At 35.7% G+C, this 22,609-nt stretch overlaps 1 protein-coding gene across 3 annotated transcripts in view; it reads left to right on the top strand.

Annotated features, from left to right (window-relative positions):
- The first annotated feature begins 3,790 nt into the window (after window positions 1-3,790).
- The window catches only part of LOC148655004 (chemokine-like protein TAFA-5), a 190,259-nt gene continuing 171,440 nt past the window's right edge, over window positions 3,791-22,609 (top strand). For 2 of the 3 annotated variants that reach the window (XR_015941169.1, XR_015941170.1), the window contains exon 1: window positions 3,792-4,876. Coding sequence is in view for 1 of the 3 variants with exons in the window: in XM_088645036.1 (XP_088501162.1) it covers window positions 4,765-4,876 (112 nt within the window). In the remaining 2 variants the exon portion in view is untranslated. Of the gene's footprint in view, window positions 4,877-22,609 lie in introns of all 3 variants that reach the window. The other variant, XM_088645036.1, reaches the window with a different exon arrangement.

Raw genomic sequence — 22,609 nt, 5'->3', positions numbered from 1 at the left:
TCTCTGTAATGTAGTGATGGTACAGCAGGTTCAGTCAAGATGACAATTCTTGTCTGGACCACATTCCCCAGAAAAAGTGATGAGTCTGAGGAGTCTGAGTGAGACAGTCTGGGGAACTGGTTAGCAGCTTAGCTGCAGAATTGCACGATATACAGTAGATACACTTTGGGAAGAAGTCTAGATATCAGGTAAAAAGGGGCAAGGTGTTTTCCTTCACATTGCACACATTTTTATCTTACAGCTGTGATTGTATTTTCCTCAGACTGTCTATTTTGAAAACCTACCCCTGGTGTCACTCGATATTTAAGTGCACTATATAATCTACCAGACAGTTTAGGTGAGCATTCGCTGCTACTGAAAAAAATGTTTGCACAGTTTTCTAAGCTACATGAGTTACTGATGAGCTTGTCAAACAAAATGAGCACAAATAGAACCTGTAGTGTTAAAATTTTTCCTGATATTTATTTTCATTAGTTTTCAGTTTTTGCTTAGCAGTTCAAAATACAGATCTTCATACTGAAAATATATTTATTTCCAGCCCAGCATGAGCCACATACAGTAGATTAGACATCACTGAATGAGTCTCAAACATGTGCTTAACTTAATGTGACCAGGAATCCCCAGATAACAGTGTATACTGTAACTGGCTAGGCGTCACCAGATATGGGTGACTAACTCAATCAAAAGAAGATGGGCACTGTTTAAAAATGATCGTTCTAAATAGGAAAGCTGGAAAATTATATATATATATTTACTAGATTAATGACATAAGAAAGGTTATAAATGAGAGGAGGCCGTTCAGTTGATCTAACTGAATCAACGTAAGATCAACTGATACGCCAGCAGCCATATCACTCTGTAACTCACAACTGGCAACCCACTGAAGCTAAGCAGGTGTGAGCCTGGTCAGTACCTGGATGAGAGACCTCCTGGGAAAAACCAAGGTTGCTGCTGGAAGAAGTGTTAGTGGGGCCAGCAGGGGGTGCTCACCCTGTGGTCTGTGTGGGTCCTAATGCCCCAGTATAGTGATGGGAACACTATACTGTAAACAGGCGCCGTCCTTCGGATGAGACGTAAAACCGAGGTCCTGACTCTCTGTGGTCATTAAAAATCCCAGGGCGTTTCTCGAAAAGAGTAGGGGTGTAACCCCGGCGTCCTGGCCAAGTTTCCCATTGGCCCTTACCAATCATGGCCTCCTAATAATCGCCCTCTATGAATTGGCTACATTATTCTGCTCTCCTCCCCACTGATAGCTGATGTGTGGTGAGCGTTCTGGTGCACTATGGCTGCCGTCACATCATCCAGGTGGATGCTGCACATTGGTGGTGGTGGAGGGGAGTCCCCATTACCTGTAAAGCGCTTTGAGTGGAGTGTCCAGAAGAAGCACTATCTAAGTGTGAGCAATTATTATTATTATTATTATTATTATTATTACCAGTTTAGTAGTTTGTAGCTAATTAGAGGGATTCATCTAGCTGTTTTTTGAAAGATGCCAGGTTTTCAGCTTCAACAACGTGGCTGGATAGCTTGTCCTATACAGCCACAACTAGATTAGACCCACTGACAAGATGGAAACTTAAATCCTTAGCCCTGAAACCCTAAAACTGCCACAGGCCAGCAAAACTAGCCTGGAACACATACTTTTAATTTTGTCACTACTCCCTTGCTTGTAGGGAAAAGGCGGGTCTACAATCGAATCGAACCAAAGAAACTGATTAAACTCCTCACCAAAAGGTCCAGATGTGTCCACTTCATGAAATGTTTACTTGTAAAACACAAATGCTGCAATTCTCCACATGATATGCTACAGGGTCATTATCAGGGAGGGCTATACCCCCTCAAAATCTACTGTATCTGAGTATAGGAAACAGAATCATTCTAGAGTTTTAAATATACAGTAAATACAAAAGCTCCTGGGAAGGACATACCACATAATATGTATTTGATTTCTTTCAAATAATAAAAGCAATCTATTACATTTCAGCTGACCTAAACAGTAGTCAGAGAAGCTGAAAATTACTGAATATGTGGCTCTTCCCTTATCTATCCTAAGCAATGTAACTTTACGATGTAAACTGCTGAAAACTTGCCTTCTGTAGTTACAGTATCTCCTGCAGTGGCTCCAATGCGCTGTAAAATCTTTAAGTTTAAAGACAATTATTCTGGTTTTAATCTCTCCAATTGAAGCCTGGAGGACAAAATCCAGTTGAACTGTCCCTGAAACAGATGCTGTAAATAAAACTGAACATGTTCTATATTCCTGTTGTCCCGAGTCCTTTTTACCACTATGGTGGTATGGTGAATGAGTACATTTAAGAGGATCTAGAAGTGAAACTAAAAAACAAAATCAACTGCCTATCAATTCAGAACAGTTGAAGAACACAGTCCTCCATGCAGTATGTGGCAGAACATGGACCAACGTCTGCATGTACTGATACAAATAAATACTAGTACAATTTATTTGTATTCAAAATCTAGCATTTAATTAAAAAAAATCATTTATACTGTCAATACTTCAGAGGCGTTCGTTTTATTCTGCCAGCACACTGAATATGCAGAATATGTGTTTTTCTAAGCCTTTTAGCTAAGGTGACAGGCTTCAGAAAATGATGTAAAAGGGAGAGCCATGCATCAATTTAGGAACTTAGGACAAGAAAAGGTGCTGTGTAATCAGCTGCTGATTCATTTACATGGAGAGCATGAAAAAAAGTAGAGGAGAAGTCTAGGGCGTGAAATACGTTGGCTGCAGAGAATAAAATGAAATATAATTATTGTATGCCCATAATTATCTTTTAAGGAGCAGTGATCAGTGAGGAGCTGTGGAAGAAGAAGTCGACTCGCATAAAGGAGTATCAAGAACACAATCAACAGATATGAGAATGTTGCCATTATGTTTTCATAACTATATACAGTACATAACATTTTTTCTAGCAAAAACTATGTCGGCGTTTCATGTTTTTTTAATTCGATAAAGCTTTACAAAGGTCAGTTATATGGAAGAAGAATATTAACAAACGAAGCCACCGTAGTTTTTGAAACGGTCACATACAGTATGATCTATGATTAGTTTCCCTTTGTAAAACACTATTATACTGGCTACATACATATCATGCATTGTTAAATAATTTGAACCAAACAATCAACCTTTTTATTATACATAATAACTGGTTTAATAATCGTGGTTTATGGCAATCCATTTAATCTGATTTTGGAAGCATCAGTGCTGTAAACGTCTCGTTTGAACACTGAGGCAATTATTCTTATAACATTCTAACCTCTGCCCACTTGTATGTTGCAGAATGAGAAGAAAGGTGGTAACATCCGCTAGATAATTCGGTATTCTTAGTCTTCTGTTTAAATACCTTTTTTCCCAATTCCCTGTTGTTTACTTGTGCTTTACAGGGTTCGCCAGCTGTCCCAATAAATGAAGAAACTCATAAGAGTTCGCAACGCAATCACAGTGACATAATTCTAAAATAGATTGCACTCTTGCCTCACTATGAAATGACTCAATAAAAACTACGATTTTTTTATTGCTTTTATGAAAAATTAAAAAGATTTCATAAAAACTAAAAAGATGCTCAAATGTAACGACAAAAACAAGACGGCTAAAAATGCATAGCACAATTAATCAACAAGTAGGAAAAAACAAATTTTGTCTATAACTCATGACAGCCCTTATTCCTAAATGGAACCTAAATTTACAAATGGTGTTACAGGATTCTACAGATCTGTTATAGACATGAACATTAAATTGAAGCAAAACAACCATTCGCTTAACAAATACGGTATATGCAGAGACACACAAAACATATACGCGCCCACTCACCAGCTTTCTGTTTTACCTGTGGGCGTGATTAACTTTCCCTGCTTGTTGCCCAGTGAAGAAGCTGCGTCAGAGGACTCTAGAAAGCAGTTTTTATTTAGCGAGCCGTGCAATGTAGCAAAGAGAGAAGGATGCCGAAAACAAACTGAAAAGAACTTTTCTGATCACTGAATCCTTAAAGGAATGGTTTAGCGAATCCGAACCTAGCTACTTGTTTATTTTTTCAGCCTTAGTCTGATACAGTATCTACTACCAGTTCCTTTTCCACATTAGAAGGGATCTCACGTTGCTTAAGATCTCCATTTCGACTCTTTGTGTTTAAAGTCTGTCGCCATCCTCAGGCACTTCTTTGTCGATTTCCTACCGTCTATGGTTGGATTTTACAAGAACTCTCTGCTTGCTTTGCCCTTTTTTTTCAAAGGAGTAACTATCCACTGTCATTCGCAGATCATCCATAGCCCCAGGTGTGATGGGGTGTTGCACGAGGTTGCGGTAAAAACGGTTTCATCCTAAAGCTGTACGAATACAGCTTTTTTTTTCATGGCTGGAAAACAGGAGCACAGTTTTGCATCTACTTTATAAATCTCTAAGGAATTAGATGCATAGTTTTTTTTTACTTTTATTGATATATCCTCTGTGGAATTATTTCTTCTTTTAAAACATCTAGGATTCCATTGTATAAAATACCTAAATAATTCCTGCTCTCATTCCATCACGGACATCCAAATTCCCAGTGCTAAAGAGGAATCTATTGTAGAGCTATGACAAATATTTGCTTTTTTCTATTAAATATGACAATCCAATATTGAAAGGTTGCTGATGGACGACACATTTTCAAGATGTCTTTTCTAGGGATTACACGTGGAGGACGGCGATCTGTCAGGGGGAGAGTTGGCTGGTGAAATTGACTATTTTTTTCGTACAGGAAACTGGCTTCAATGGCTCCATCTCCCAGGCTAAGTAATCGAAAGGATGCCAACGCCTGGGCAAGCATGTCCTCAACTTTCTGGGCAATCATGATACTGACAAGCCTTCTGATAGTCTACTGCAGTAAGTATCCATCATGAGACCTGAATTGATCCAACTGTCTTAGAAGTTGCTTTGTTTCATTCTAATGCTTTGCTTCTTAAAATGTATTTGACTGCAAGGAGTAATTTTTCTTTGAATTGAGCAATTTTCAATCTGAATTGTGTAAAGGGATGTTAGCACGTTTAAAAAGTGATAAAAGGCGATTCTCCATTACATTATTTCACAATTTCATATCTGAAATAGCCTTTAGGTTGTTTATTTGCGTTATGTACCTTTTCGACCAAATGTTTAAACATCTTGTTCAGAAGTTATAAAAGCTCATGTGAAAGCACTGCAAAGTGTATTGTAGAGAGTAATGAATGTGGAATTGTTTTAGACCCAACTGCACATTCACTTAAACACACTTTTCTTATGCCTTTCATGTTGTTAAGGGTCTTTCTGTAGTATGTATACAGTACTTCCTTTCTAGTTTGAATAATACTAAGATGCTAAGACTACTTTTTTAAAAACAAAAAAATACCTATTTTAGTGCTCTTTTGATTTCAACTTTAGTTAAATTACTGGTTTGACACAAAATTAATCCTTCATTTTGGCTAAAAGACTATCACTATCACTATCAAAAATCTTTAGAACGCAGGAAAAGCGGTGTTTTACTTTTCAATATAGCTTCTCAATATGACACGTATGGTAAATGTTTTACCTGAAATTTGCAGAATGCTACGTTTTTTTAAATCTGAAATATGAGGTTTCTGTAGTCTAAAGTCTAATAGAAAATACCTTTTGTGAAATGTGGTATAAAGTAGGATGTTTGCAAAACCTTTCAATGTTCAGTGAAATCTGGGTGAATTCTTTAATAGTATACTCTTTTTTGAGAGCCTACAGCATTATTATACAACTAATTTTAGTTGAGTTATTTTTTCAATCCCATACTTAATCAGCATTCATTCAATTAAGATTGCAGTGGTCAGATGTTGAAGTCAATGTTAATGTACAGGTCCTTTATCTTTTGTTTACATTGCCCAGATGTTATGCAAAAGTTTGGTTGATCTTGTTATTTGTTTACTGAAATAAAGGTTTCTATAGAATTGGAATGATCACATGAAATTGGTTAAATCTGCTTTATCGTTAAGCAAAAGACACATTTTCATAATTCAGGTATTGATAGAACTGAAATGTAACAGTAAAAATTATGTACTTACAGTAAACTTTGGCACATTAATATTAATACCATATTCCAACATTTATCAAATTTTATGTCCAGTATTATTTCACGTTTTTTTGCACATAAAGCCTTATGCTTATTGCCATGTAGCTCTTCCATCAGCATGCAGGAACGTTTTGTCATTGTAAAGTCTAATCAAGCAATTGTCTCTTTCTAAGCATTGATCTGTAAGGTCAGAAAGTAAATGTTGATTTGATTTATTATGTAATTTAGTGCTGTGTATGAAAATGCACTTAACTTTTCTGTGAAGCAAGGGAATACGTGCTAAAAATATGAAATATCTGATGCAACACTAGTTGCTGGATGATACAAACATTTGTCAGTCTTTCAGTTTCCCACAACATCCATTTCTTTCTATGTATAAAATCCATAATACATACAATATTTGTTTATATAGTTTATCTCTGTCTGATGGGCAGGGCTTACATATTTTGATTTTCCAACAGGTAAAATGCCTCTTACACAAGAGATAGCTGAAAATAATTAATTAGATTATACTCAAATCTCACAATATTATACTGTATTCGAGGTTTTAGCTGTAACATAATCACTTACAACTCAAAGTACATGAAATACATTGTACATGGACTACTAGCTTACAGAATTCATACATTCACTCCCATGTTTCTAGTGTCAACTGTTATGCCCGAGGCATTGCTGAGTGCTCATGTTCCACAAAATATGAATTACAAAGGAATCACATGCTCTCAAAGAGACATGGAACATGACTTGACCATTTCCATGTACAAGGTATCAACAAATTTTGGGTTGTCACAGTTTCATAAAGCCACCAGCAAAATGTGTACAGAGAACTGAAGCATGACAACAACATTTGTTATAATTCTGTAGTCCTGCATAGGATTATCTGCAAAATGTTCAAATAACAGTGAACCACGAATCACTGCAAAAAAAAAAATCAGAGGAGAATTCAAATGTCATTGCTTTTGTAGAACCCTTACTTTGTCTGTGAATGTTTCCTTAGATGTTTTTGTAATGCTTGCTAAAACTGTAATCTTACCAGATAAAGAGTAAACTCCAGAGCTTTTCATGGAACATTCTCTCTCAGTAGTTAGAGATGTACCACTAATGCATCTCAATGTGCAATGGATCTCCCTTTTGGTGAGCAAATTAAGCAAAAAAGGAACTGTTTTTGCTGCTCTTTGCTAGTTATGTACAGTATGTAGCACCTGTACTGTTCAAAAAGCACAACTACAGTTATAATTGTAATAGTTAAAATACTCAATTTAAATAGAAAATACCAAGTATTATTACATTTGTTTTACTTTTAAAAGCCATATGTATTTGTATGATTACAGGGAGATGAGCACAAACACTAAAATGATCAGTTTTATAGTAGCAATACACCAGCATTTTTAGAACCTGTTTGCATCTGTTTTTGTATCCTGAGTTTCAGTATACACTATTCTACTTTTCATGTAATTTTATCATAGCAGACAGTTACTGCCCATATATAAAAAGAAACTAAATAAACATATATTTTGAAAACCAGGCTTGTACTTACCTTTCAACGCCCTCTTTTGTGACCCTATTACATTTGAATAGGGTCCTGTCAGGTAGGCATTCTCTGTTGAGTGCAAGATGCAGCTGCTTATTTGAATGAGCAGAGAATCTATTCTAGTGACTCATGGTATAATGTAACCTATTTGTACTTAATTTCAGACAGCTGTATATATTTTCTGTGCCTCAGTCTTCAATATAACACCTGAGTGAGCTAAGCATTGTTTAATTTATATCATTATTGTTTTCTTAAGGTGGTAAGTCCTTTCTGTGACTGGTGCATTTGTAATAATTGTAAGGGTGAAGTACTTGATATCTTTTTATTCCTTTTCATCATAATGACTATTGTTTAATGATATAAAATAATGATTCTGTGCTGCTTGCATCTGGGTTTTATTTTGTATGCTGGCTCCCTCCTCTGGATAAATGCAGGTCTACACTATTGTAGTAAGTGCTAAAGAAATACGAATAATCTTAAAAAGACTGCATACATGCAATACAATTTCACATTCCATGAATTATCTCAAATTTAAACTTTTTGGAAAATATACATAAAATGTAAAATTTTGTAGTTTGATTATACCTACTATAAAGTTCTAGACAAGACAATATATCTAGCTCATTTATGAATCACTATAGTTTTTTAAATTTATCATTAAGCCTTTTTAGTTTTAAAATGTATTTTATTACATAAGGCTTGTCATCTTTGTGTTCATGTGCATCATATTATTATCCATATGCAGTATATGTATAAATTATATTTGGAATGTACAGTATGTTCATGTCCTTTGCTTGCTGATAGAAATTAAGCCTATCAGTGATTACATTCATTTATAAAATTAATAACTAACTTTAGTTTAGTTAGTTTAGTTTAGCTAACTTCTTGTTCAACTCTCCATTCACCAATGCATCTTCAATGAGTTTTCTGTATTCTAACCTCAGCTACCTGAACTCTGAAAAAATATATACAATTGGAGATGAGTTGCAATGCCCACTTTGTATCCTTTTTTTCTTTCCATATTCTGAAAGATGTTGTAATAGAGTTACAAGCAGAAGAAATGGCTTTTTACAGCATACTGTTTAAATTTTGGAGGATCAAAATTCAAAACATTGATAGTCTATTCACGTCTGTTGTACAGAAAATAAGTCACAGTATCACTGACTGCATCAAAATAGACTTTTTAATAATGAGACCAACTAAATTTTATGTGGAAATCAACTCTGTAGTGCTTTTATGTAGATCCAATAGCTTAAACTTCCTTATATCAGGTTTTGGCATTTATAACACTTAATATAAAAGAGAATTCCACACCAATGGGATATCCACAAGAGTTCCCAAGGCACAATGATCTGTCTAATCCACTGATGTGCCCAACATAAATGACAAAATTGAAAAAGACACAATAGAGCTGTTAAACATGTAGAGTTTTGTAACAGATACAATATTAATCCCTAGATTCACATGCAGAGGTCCTTAGTCAATAATCCATATACCAAGGACATATGATGACATAGTGTAGTTTCTGTTTAGTTTCGTGTTGATAGAAACATAACCCATTCATACACATAGGAGTTCAGTAGATGATTACATGATAAGTGAGTGTTCTTTCTGGTTATTTTCAACCCTGCCTTATAAACATGTAGCACCATCTTAGAATGTTATTGAACATCAAAGTCTGTCTCACAATCATGTGATTCAGATCAAGCATTAGCAGTTACATTGTTATTAGTGTACTCTTGAAAGGCCTTCTGATGTTGCTTTCATATATATTGCCTGTCATAATAATTTTCAAAGTTTCCATATTTAAAAAAATGAAATAATGATCTTTTTGTAACCACTTCATTCATACTATTGTGCAAATATGTATTAGAAAATTCAGCAACTACCATTCCTGTTGTAAAGTAATTGAGATCACTAAAATTTATGCTGAACAGTTGTATTTACTAATCATTCTGCTTCCAGACATTTTACAGATTACATGGTATTTTATGCTGCCTTGCTTGTTATGTACTGATGCAACACCAAACTAAGGTTTAATGAGCCTAAACACGTTTTAAACATATTTATCAAAGTCACTGAAAGTTTAAACCAGCTGAAGATCAAATAATCAGAGAAGTGATCAATATGAAATGTGACAATGTCAAAAGTAAACATTTCAAAGTTATTTAGGTTTAGCTAGTTTAGCTCCCTAAGTATTAAATTCAGAAGTATCCAGAATTCTGTTGATACTTGATGAGGCTGGAGAAAGCGTGCTGTGGGATGTTTGACCAGTCTTTCTGGCTCTACAGCTGCAGCCAATTGGTGAAGGTTGGTTGGATGTGGTTGTCTCTGGCTGACAGCACTGTGAATTATTTCCATAGTTGTCCACGTGACCCAGGTTTGAAGAAAAACCTGGCCGTGGTAAGACTTGTATTACAGTCATTCGACTGTAATCTAGCTCTGTGTGGTCTTGCACTCTCCTGTCGATTGCTGGAGAATCTGGTAACAATTATAGACTGGCTTTCTGGAAGAGAAAAAACATATCTCAAGGACTTTATCAATATACTGCTGATGAATAAAGATGCCTTCAGACTGGAGCGAGACTGCTGTGTTTCAGGATGTTGCTCCCCATGTCATTCTACTTCCATCTCCTTCCTGGCCAATGTAAGTAATGCTGCAATCAGCATAATGCTCAGTGTTTACATGCAGTTTGACAGACTTTTACTGCATCTTGATGGATAAAACACTATCCTACCCACACTGCCACCATCTCAGATGTTCTACCGGCCCACAGAAAACGGAAACCTCATTATCAAATGTCAGTATTATACAATACTCCTTACTCTAACCAGGCAGCTCATTTTCATGGAGACATTTAGGTACAGTAATTTGGCTGATGAGTAGGTTATTTCTCATTCTGTAGCCACTGTAGTCTGAAAACAAATTAGCAGATAGATCAAGCAAATGTGATGGTTCTAGGCCCATATGTTGAACCTTTACCTTCTATGACATAACCTATCCCTCACAGACATTTTCCTAGTTTCTCTGAAGTGGAAGATCTCATTCTATGTGTAAGTTGTCTCACAGAGAGACTGCCTTCAATCATGCTGATGACAGCTAGGTGTTAATCATTATTTAAAAGTGCATGGTTGTATTGTATCTTGCTATTCTGCCTTCTTTTTGAATGAGCTAATTCTGATAATTTTAACTCATTTTATAACATCATGGGACTGAAGCTCAATACTTTGTTATCCTAAGAAACAATGCAAATCAAGCAATATATATATATAATGTAAGTGCTCAATTGTTTATAAAACATTTAGTAAAACTTGCCTTATTTGTATTGTGTATGAGAAACCAAGTCTCTTTTATCATTATATCGGTTACCAGTCAGCTATACTGGCTGTGATATTTTAATGATATAATTTGTTGCCATTGTAGAGGTAGAAAAAAGGAAAACTAAATGTGTTTTTGTAAAAATGATTAAAAAAATTATTTAACGTTCTAAATTCACAGCATCTTGCTATTTTTCTTTTTTCAAATAATCTGATGCAGGACGGCACTGCTCTGTGAAACTGCCAGGTGGTGCAGTAAATCCTTAAAGTACCACAGCTGCGTGTGGCTCTCACAGAAATTCTTACAATATTAAATGTTTATTATATTATTGATACAGGATGTTGTTACCATGTTGCCACCACAAACCTAAATGTGGTAATGTATTGTACAGTATGTCACAATACCACATAACACTAATATCCTCACAATCCCATTTGAAAAAAAAATATCATTTTTTAGTTACACAGAGTATAAAGAATTATAAGTCATTGTGTATAAATAGTAAGTAGAAAGCACCTTCCGGGTACTGGGGTGATCATGTGACTGTCTATAAGGAACTTTTGCATTTAGAACACATTCTGAATATTTAATGTACCTAATTACCGGATGTGAGGATAATTACTGTACATCTGCAATTTGCTTTCTCAGTTTGTCAGGGGGAGGGGTTGTATATCTTAAGAGTTATCATTTTCGCCTTTATGAGGGCACAAAAATAGAATTATCTGTCTTTTTAAATTACATATAGTATACAGAAATACAGGGTTGAATCCAGTACTCACCCAAGATGCATTGTAAAATAGATTGTAAAATATTTTGAGTTTGTGGCATTCTGGTTTATACAGTATGGTCATATGTGGGTTTTTTGTATAAATACAGTACCTGTTGAACAGTAATTCTTACAGTATGAACTGATGATTGCGCATGAACAAAAAGCTAAGTACAGTAGGTTTAAATAGGTTTAAATCGAGAGAGGTGTGGTTTGTTGTAATTTTACATCCCAGAACTAACACTGGGGGAGGTTTCCTCTACTGCAAGACCACCTTATCTGGAAAAAAAGTCTACTTCTTCAATTTGATTCTATTTGGTTGAACTCATTTCTAGTGCCGGAGTCGACTCTTGGGATGTTGAGTTGGACAATTTCAGTTAATATTTTATGCATTAATAGTCCCTTTCTTTCCTTGTCTCCAACAGCATCAGCCATACACTGTAGTCTTTCAACCAGCTAACATTTTATAGCCCTAGTTCTACTGACAGGAGCACAGTTTGTACTTGTTAAATTTTTAAATGCATCAAGTGGACTATTAAACTGCTTTCTATTGAAGCAACATGACTCTGATTCAAGTGACCCTCTGAGAGAGTATAAGCTTCATAGTGTATAATTGATATTAGAATTTTTGGTTTGTTACAATTATTTATCCGCATTTCTGCCTTTTGCTGTCCAAATGACATTGTGATAATGTCTTGATTTTAAATGGAAACTTCCCTGAACAGTTCAATATTACTGGGACACAGGAACTATACCGTATAGTTTACTAATGTATGTGTCATTAATTTTGACATTCTCAGGCACTCATAAATTTACTAATTACTACTTATGTCTGTCACATTATAAATAGAAAATCAATATACAGTAATTATTGATAGATGATAAATAATAGATAATTATTAATAATCAACAAAGTCCTCATTTATTTGTTGTATGAGGACTTTGTTAAACATAAGAGGATTATTGAATTAAGAACTTTATATAAGCTTTAAATGCATGGATGGTGTTAATTGTCCACAGACAAATTGCATTCAAAATGGAGGATGAAGTATATACAAATATAAAATACATATTTTTCAGTGCTTGGTTTCTATGTACATACAGGATAGATTCAAATAGTTTATGTATATGCATGTCAATATTTGTTTCTTAATTGTATTGAAGCAAACATGTGATACAGCAGAATTTGTAGTATGCAAAGACATGTTAGAATCTGACGTGATGATGATTTTTCCTAGCAATAATATTTTCATGTTAAATTAACAAGATGGTTTATATCATAATGTTCTGATCTAAATGTAAAATAAAATACCTCAGACAATATGATGAGTATACTCAAACACTAGGTATGTGCTCTTCGAGTAGTCCATAATAATAAAGTAACATATTGTTATTAGATCTTAATGGCAGAGAGCACTTTACAGTTTCAGATTACAAATGTTGAAAGTGTACACCCCAAAAGAACAACAGCTTAAAAGTAGTGCAGTAAAACTCATGAAGAAGACCCTTGTTTGAGATGTGAACGAGGGCAATGCAGAATTGCAGGGTAAGAGTTACAGAAGAGTCATTTGTGTGGTGTCAGTAGAAAAAAACATCTTGATAATCATTTGGGAATGAACTAGTTCTGATGAAGTTGCATGAAAACTTTACAAAGGCAGGCTGTGACATCTTTATGAAACTAATTATTACCCACAATAGGACTGAGATTTACTTTTGCAATTTTACAATTGCACTCAGCCAGCAATTTCATCATCAAAAAATAACAAGTCAGAGTGCTTTACTGGCAAGATCTTGTTCATAAGTTTTAGTGAAGCTAAAAGTATTGTACATACTCAGTTCACGCAGAATAATGAAGGTTCAGTGTGTTTTACAGATTCAGTTCATTATTATTGATGTAATTATTGAATTCTGTAAAAAAATGTGTCCTTGCTCGCTTTAATATGAGAGTGGCCCAGCACGTTCTGCAAGAATTGCAAAATCTCTCTCAAGAAAAGCTTCCTCATGGAACGTCTGCATCTAGTCTACTCCCAGACATACTGTAGTCATTTAACTTTCACTTGTTTCCCATTTTTAGTCAGCCTTTGTCTAGAAAGCTTTCTGTGCAAGATAATAAGATGAAGGAGGTATAGTGGAATGTGGATCAACTAAAAGAAAAATATTTCTGGAGTTAATCAGAAGCATTCAGAAAAGAAGGTGGATACAGTATCTTTGAAAATATTTAGATTCTTGTTAATGTCTGTTTTATATATTTTAGTTTACTTTATGTACAGTATATATTATTTTCAGTACTGTATGTTTTGTACCACCAATTAATTACTTATGAATGTCTTAAAACTGGTGGATAAATGACTTCACTGTGCAATTGCACAAAGCCTGATGTGTTAAAACACCAAGTTGCCCACACTATATAGAGGACGAACAAACATTCAACATTCAGGAAGCACAAAGGGCAAAGTAGGAGCAGACTAGGCAGACATGGTCTAATCTGAACGCCTGCACCAGTAAGGTAAACTGTGCTCCATGTCCTGTCATGACCCCCTTAAGATTACAGTAATGAGAGGTACTTCCACATAGTGTTCCCTGGAAATGTCTCTGATAGCTAAGGGCTCTTAAAAATCAACAAAACCTGCAGAGAAAGGTTATAGCGACTGCTAGTAATATTAGTATTATACATTAGTACAGTCAAGTAGTATTAATAATCCAACAAATAGGTACTAGAAGCAATAGTATTTAGTAAGTTTTTTAAAATATTTGTATTGTTTTTAGTTTGTGAGTGGTGAAGAGAAATTTGATTTTGACCATTTTATCATCACCCAGTTCTGTTATCGGTAATTAAATTGAATGTATGTCAATTACATTTATAAACAAACTTTACTTTTAGTACTAAATTCTGGCGATTTTCTAAAGATAATGCACATGATTCTGATTATTATTATTAAACTTGTTTGATATTAGAGTAAGGATGATTATTCATATCTTTCAAAAATGCTTAGCATCATGTATTATTACTTTATATTTTAATATATATTTATATAATTTTATTTTTTATAATAATACAAATAGTAATTTGGAAGTGCATACTTATTTCTCCAATTTATGCTATTCAGATCAGACCCAACTTTGACATGGATTTAAAATGAATAGTGTATATTGTTTTTTGTAGATTCAGATTATTGGCATTTGTCAGCAACATAATGAACATGGGTTTTTGTGTTCTGTTTTGGTATTACTCTGTTCCAAAGAGAGATGTAGTCAGAAAGTTTTTTTTTTCTTAAAAGTATTGGGAGGATATAAAATGTTTTATAGTAGCAGAATTGTTTGGATAGTGTGTGTCAGTCTGTTCTTTTTATATAATTTTTATTTGAAACATAGCTTTCAGCTCTCATTTAATGTGTGGTTTCCGTTGTTCACCATTTAAGTGTTACTTTTGATAATCTTTTCTTCATGTGCAAAAGTAGCTTGCATTCCATTTTAAGTAATCCTATTGTTTCATTCACATTACACAGTTAGTAATGCCAGCAATACATCCTTTTAATTCCGTGATTTTATCTTGGTGTTTCTGAGAAACAAAACTCTTGAGTTTTAATCTCTTAATACACTATTTATAGCTTTAATTCTGGCTATTGGCTGTCTGTGACATTTTACATAGTATTGAGGTTCTGCAAAGTGTACTCAGGCAGTTCATAAAAAAGCTACTTCATTTGATTAGAACAGGAGTTTTATTCTTACAGAAAATAGTGAGATTTGCTAGTGAAGGAAATGAAGGATACCAAATATCTGTAGAAAGAAAAACCATTTTTTATTGCATATACACAAATTGTTAAACAACATTTTTAGATCAAGAAGATGAGGAGCTGGGTGGCGTTGCTGCAGTGAACCTCTAGAAGTTTGGATTCAGTTCTGGCCTTAGGCAGCTGATTGAGTAATGCCTTCAGGTTCTTCCTTTTGTGAGATTTACTGGGTGCATCAGGTTCCTACCATCCCCCAAAGACATTCACTATTCTATATTTCATTCTAAATTGTCACTTGTCGCATGCCAGGATTAGTGACTTATAAGTAGTGGATGGGCTGATTTTTAAATAATAATTGACTGATTGAAAAGAAGGTGAAAATAATTCTGAATATTCAATTAAAAAATACTTATGACGTGCAGGTTGATGCATCTGCCACAAGTCTACCATATATTTAGTGACCCCTCCAGGCAGACTCCATCCTGCATTCTCTTTAAATGCTTTAACAAGCAGTAGAAACCAATACAGAACAAATAGATGCAGCTTTTGCAAGAATTGTAAGCATATTAATTTCAGCAAAGTGTATGCATGCATAATCATCATTACACAAAACATTCAAGGAAGGAATGAGAATAAAAGGACAATGATTTTGAGAACTTTTGCATGAAGATTAATTTTAAAGCTGCTAGAATTTCTGAACTTCTGAATGGAAAAATAAAATTGAAAACATTATTGTGTTAAAAACACAAACTTAAGTTCCTCAGCTTCTCAGGATGCACTTGGATAAGTGAGGGTTTTTCATAAACCCTACCTTCTGTATTACCATGGTGATAAAAGGCTGTTATCACATTCTGCCTTTTTCCTATTCATAAATAGGGTCTACTGGCACTGTAGTTACATTACCATGACACAAAGCAATGCCATAAAAAACACCCCTTTTCACATTTGTATACATTGATTCAGAAAAAGTTTAATAAGCATAAATAGATTTGACTAATATGGGCTTGTCATTTGGAATTTGGAATTTCATTTCAGCATTCTTGGGTTATTAAAGTATTCCAGTGAAATCCGTGAGCAATGTTTTATTTCTGATGGTCAAATAGGTGCAAGGCAACATAACTGAGTTAATGTTGTCAGGAGAAAGGGGATTTATGAGGTATTCAGCTTGATTTTTGTCTATACATTTAAACTACAGAATGAGGGCTTATCTGTTTTTAATCACAAGACAAAGACTTCCAAAGCAGACCAGCAGACCAAAGTATTTGTAATCTCAAAACTATAAATTTGTCTGCAGCCTGACAGAGCAACAAAGAGCCAAGCTGGAAAACCAACTTGCAGTCTGATCTTGTCAGCTCTCAGTAACTAAGTACTGTAAATACTGGGCCTTACTAGTGAGTTCTGTGATGAAATGCTTCAAAAGAAACCAGTTTGTTGCTGCAAGTGGTATTGGTGGAAATATAGATGGCACTCTTCCCTCTTGACCAGAATTTTCAAAGAGTAAGAGTCCAATATAGTCATCTGGGACAGTTTTCTGTAGGACATCCCAATCAAAGATGATATCTTAAATTGAGGTCCAGATTATTTGTTCATTAAAGAGCCTGTGATTTTGAAAGAGAGGGGGTCTCCTGCCTAAATTATCTTTTGAGTTTCTAGAATTTTGTCTTTCTAACATTTTTAATAATTACTCACTTCTCCAGGTGATTTGCTTTCAGTTGATGCTGGTGATATACAGTATGAAGGTTGCAGTGCATCACTTAAATATGTGCCAACCTTCAGTGCAGATGAAGTGGGTTCCATTCACTATATACATTTAAGGAATTAGTATTAAGCCCAGTGGAATTGTGCAGCTCTTGTGCTAGAAAAATTGTTTTATATTTCTTTGCTATTAAATAATTACAGTAAAGTTCAGGATTACATTGGAATCTGGAATCTGAATCGCAAAAGGAAGTGGGGTAAGAGAAGCAGCGCTTTAGCACGGCTCCAGCAGAGTGCCTGCTGGCCCCTGCTCCCCAGCATCCTGCTCGCAAATAGGCAATCGCTGGATAGTAAGATTGACGAACTTCACTGTCGCATCAACACTCAGCGCGACATGAGAGACTGCTGCATCATCTGTTTCACTTAAACTTGACTGAAACCCAAAGTTCCTGAATCATGCTGGATTCAAGCTGTATAGAGGGGACTGCACAGCTGATTCTACCGGCAAGGCGAAAGGAGGTAGAGTGTGTTTGATGATTAATAATCTTTGGTACACTGATGTAGTAATTCTCTACAGATCTTACTCATCTATTCTGGAATACCTCACTATTAAATGTCGCCCTTTCTACCTACCGAGGGAATTTATGGCTGTTAGTATGAGCGCTGTGTACATTCACCCGCATGATAATTCTGAATTGGTACACAGTGAGCTCTAGAGCGTCATCAGCAAATATAAAAACACGCACCCGGAAGCTGTTCCTATTGTGGCGGTGGACTGTAACCTTAAAAAAGTACTACCAAAGTACTTTCAGCACGTCTCTGTTCCCACTAGAAGGAATAACACACTGGATCACTGCTATACCACCATTAAAGGAGCATACCGCTCCATTTTACGACCGCATTTTGGGGACTCTGACCACGCGTCTGTGCTCCTTCTTCCTGTTTACAAGCAGAAGCTAAAGAGCGCGCCACCTGCAGTAAAGACCGTGCAGTGCTGGTCAGATGCTGCTGAGCAAGAACTCGCAGACTGTTTTATATATTCATACTGTAGATTCATTCACTGATCTAAATGAGGATACAGAGGTGGTCAAATCCTATGTCAACTACTTTGTGGATAGATGTTTTCCTACCAAGAAGATCCGGATATATCCAAATCAGAAGCCCTGGATGAACAAAGATGTTCACTCTAAATTTAAAGCACGGTCTGCTGCCTTCCAATCGGGTGACAGAGAATCGTATAAAAAATCAAGGTAGGACCTGGAGAAAACTGTAAAACCCGCACAACATGAATACATGGACAAATTAGAAAAACAGCTTGGTGGCGACTCAAGGCACATGTGGCAGGGGTTTCAGGCTATCATGAACTACAAAAGCTAGACCATCAGTATTTCCTCAACTGAAGCATCTCTACCAGTTGAGCTGAACACCTTCTACTCCTGTTTTGAGGCTCAGAACACCAAGCCTGCTATCAAGGCTCCCAGTAAACCAGGGGACTTTGTCTTATAGCTCTCTAAACATGAGGTGCGTAGAGCCTTTAAGAGACTGAAAACCAACAATGCAGCCAACCCAGATGGTGTCTCCTCTTGTGTCCTTAATAGCTGTGCAGACCAGCTATCTCCAGTATATACAGATGTTTTTAACCTCTCTCTGTCCCTGTCAATTGTACCAGAGTGTTTTAAGAAAACCACAATTGTGCCAATGTCTAAGAAGACCAAGGTAACTTGCTTGAACAATTACCACCCAATGGCACTCACTTCAGTTGCCATGAAGTGCCTGGAGAGAGAAGTACTGTCCTACATAAATTGCTCTATCCTGGACTCCCTTGACCCAGTTCAGTTTGCTTACCACTCAAATAGGTCAGTTGATGATGCCATATCTTTAGCACTTCACACTGCCCTAGAACATTTAGACAGACGAGGTACCTCTGCTAAGATGCTGTTTATTGATTGCAGTTTGTCCTTCAACACAATTGTTCCCGCCAAGCTGGTTCCAAAGCTCAGGAATCTGGGCTTATGCAACTATATCTGCAACTCTATCTTTCTTGACAGGCAGACCTCAGGTGGTGAAAATTGGCAACAATATCTCCCCTCCAGTAATCCTAAACACTGGAGCCACACAAGGATGCTGTCTCAGTCCTAGTCTATAACATTGTTCACCTATGGCTGTACAGCCACCTACAGCAGTAACCACTTCATTAAGTTTGCAGATGACACCACTATTGGGATGATCAACAACATCGATGAGTCCACATACACGAGAGAGGTGGAGCATCTTACAAAATGGAGCCTTGACAACAATCTGGCCCTGAATGTCAACAAGACAAAAAAAACTCATTGTGGACTTCAGGAGACCCAGAGGGGGCAACGCCCCAATCAGCATGAATTGCATAGCAGTAGAAACTGTCAGCTGCTTCAGGTTCCTTGGCCTGCAGATCTCCACCGACAGGGCTTGGACTCACAACACTGTAGCGAATCTGAAAAAGGCACAACAGCTCTTGCACTGCAGTGCTTAAAGAAAGTGCTTAAAGGTCTGGGGAAGCAGTTCCTCATGAACGTTTACCTCAGCACCATAGAAAATGTCCTCACTAGTGGCATCACTGTATGGTACAGCAGTTCTACCATGCATGACAGAAATGCACTACAAAGGGTTGTGGCAACAGCACAGAGGATCATAAGATGTGATTTACCATCAATCAGTGAGATCCATACCAATAATGTTGCAATAAAGTCCAAGCCATCATTCAGGATCCCAACCATCCCAGCCACAAACTGTTCTCCCCCCTATCCTCTGGCAAGTGGTACTGCACTGTTAAAGCAAGGACCACTAGACTCAAGAATAGCTTCTATCCCACTACATTCCGCTAACCTAAACAACAGATAACTGCAGGGCCTCAGACTCAATACACATCTGTACTCTGCGCTTTTTATATAGTCTGTATTTTTTTTCTCTGTCTTTTCTCTTTTCCACAATATTGTTCCTGTTGTCTACATTGTCTAGAGTTGTCTGTTGTACTGTGTATGTTCCAAGAGATCAGCGCTATTAAGAATTCCAATGTACGTGTACATATGGCAATAAACTACTCTACTCTTCTCTCTGCTAACTAGATATAAGCAATGTAGTGGCCTAGAGTAGATGTCTTGACCTGCAGAAGATATCTGATTATCCTGCTCATTTTAACATTTATTTGCTGTTTATGAATGTAATATTGAGTATTTACAAAAGGTTATGAAAAACACAATTTTAACTTCTTAATAATTAATTCAAATGGGTATCCAGTGTTTCTATACCTTTCTTCTGATGTTTTTTTTATTTTCTTCAACTTTATCTCTGAGTTGTAATAAATGCCTCTTGGGCTTCACAATAAAATCTGAAGGGGATGAAAAACAGCTATTGAGAATTTCCATCCTGGGCCTAAAATGTTTTCCGTCTTACCTGCAGACACCATAGAATATCACTGTGTTCCCCAGGTGTCTCTGCACTCCATTTTAGAAACCTCTATCTCTTGCTTACCTCAATGGGCACATGTCCAGAAAGATTAACATTGTGCCCACAAATAATAGACAATTAAAACTCAATTTCTTTTTACTGATGTAAATTACAAAAGACTAAAAGGAATACCTAAACGTACCAATTATTTTCTTTCACAAAATATAAATTGTTATTAAGTACTATATAATGACTGGAGAAGCTTAGTCTGTGCTATTTTACACATTAGAAATGACCGTCTACATATTTGAGAAGTGACCAAATATTTTTCTTACGCACAATTTAAAATGTAAGATTAACAGCTAGTTACTTTATATCTATTTAATACTTTTATTTGATGGGTTTCTTCATTCCCTGCATATCTGTTGAATTCTGTGGGATTTGTTACATGTGCAAAGCCATATATTCATTGTATTTTCAAATGAATTTCTAGCAAAGAGATAAGGTTTTACTGCAGATCTATCTTCAATCTGTTTTTTAACAGTGTTTTATGGTTCTTATTTCCACCGGTTCCGTATAAATATTTACAACCCTTAAATTCTTATTAAATATTACTCTATTGTATTGACACTTCATTTCAGACTGTCAGATAGGGAGGTCCTTTTTCTCTCAGCAGGGCAGGATTAGAATGTTGACCCCTCTGGACTAGTCTCATTTAGATTTCCAGACTTCTAAAATGGAATTATTTTGTGGCATTTGCAGATAAGACAGTTTTTGAAATAGGGCCTTAGAGATGAAATGCTTCTCTTCTTATCATACATTAAACCCCTACCCAACTGTGCAGGGTGTTAGGACTGAACATGGCACTTATACACTGAGATGAATCAAGGAGAAAACCTAATAAACACTTATTTTGATGGACCCAGTGGGAAATGAACCCTAAAGATATTTCTTCAGCTCCAGATGTGTAATTCTAGCTGATAAATTTGTATATATGAAACATGGCTTCCTTAAGCTTACTTGGCAGCTTCAAGAAAGCTAAAGCCTCTTTTCACAAAAGCGGTGATAAAGTATTTTATTGTTACAATGACAGGCGAGTGTGAATTATCAGAAGGGCACTTCAGGGTTGAAATATTCATTACTACAGTACAACAAAAACCCCGTTAATACCAATTTTTTTAGTTTAACAAGAAAATTAATGCAATTTTAGGATATTAATGTAATTCATCTGGGGTGTTGCCAAACATTTGGCTTTGTGTTCCAACTTATTTAAAATTACCTGAAGCTCTGAGTCTTTGTGACTGAAAAGATGCATTATTTATAATTTAATCAAAATCAGGCATATTTTAAGATATCATAATATACAAAACAGAATTGATTTCTCACAGATTACAATAAATTAGCAAGACTACACTTTCTTATTTCATTTAATGTTTCCATTATAATACATATACATAGCATTTTCTAAGACCGTGTTCTATTAAATTGTTTAATTGCATTGACACATTTTTTAATTGTCTTTGTATCTTTTTTTAGAAAGATGTTAAAGGTAACACTGTATATACTGTACAGTACATTACGTATATCTCCTTAAAGCATGGCAGAGAGATTTTCAAGAATGGTGCTATTTGTGAAGTGCAGAAACTGTGGAAAGTGAGAATGATAATTCCAGATTTCTCCCTGATTTCTGTTGTTTGCTGTGGGAGTTGTTAGGGTGAGTGAAGGTATTGAACAGTAATGTGTCTGAGTGCTTGTGAAAACGGCACTAAAGTCTTGCTGCGTAAATAAAAGTCAAGGGTCCCATCATGCTTAAGAGTATGGATTCTTTCTACCATGGTAAAAACTTCAATCCTAAATTCTCATTCTTATTCAGGTATTTCTAAGTTAAAAAGTGTTATACATTTATTCAAATCCATAACACAAAAATGGACCTTGTAATTTATATATATTTTTTCACAGTACATTTGCTTTTTTGCATCTCAGTGATTGTAGATAGTCAGGTGAAAAAAAGTAGCTGTAGCTGTTTAGTTTTTACAGTCAGTGTAAATTTGTGCAAGACTCACAAAGCAAGTCTATTATC

The sequence above is a fragment of the Lepisosteus platostomus genome, chromosome 9, assembly GCF_059453375.1.
Source record: "Lepisosteus platostomus isolate fLepPlt1 chromosome 9, fLepPlt1.hap1, whole genome shotgun sequence".
Taxonomy (NCBI): Eukaryota; Metazoa; Chordata; class Actinopteri; order Semionotiformes; family Lepisosteidae; genus Lepisosteus; species Lepisosteus platostomus.
This window is presented reverse-complemented; position numbering and strand designations above follow the sequence as displayed.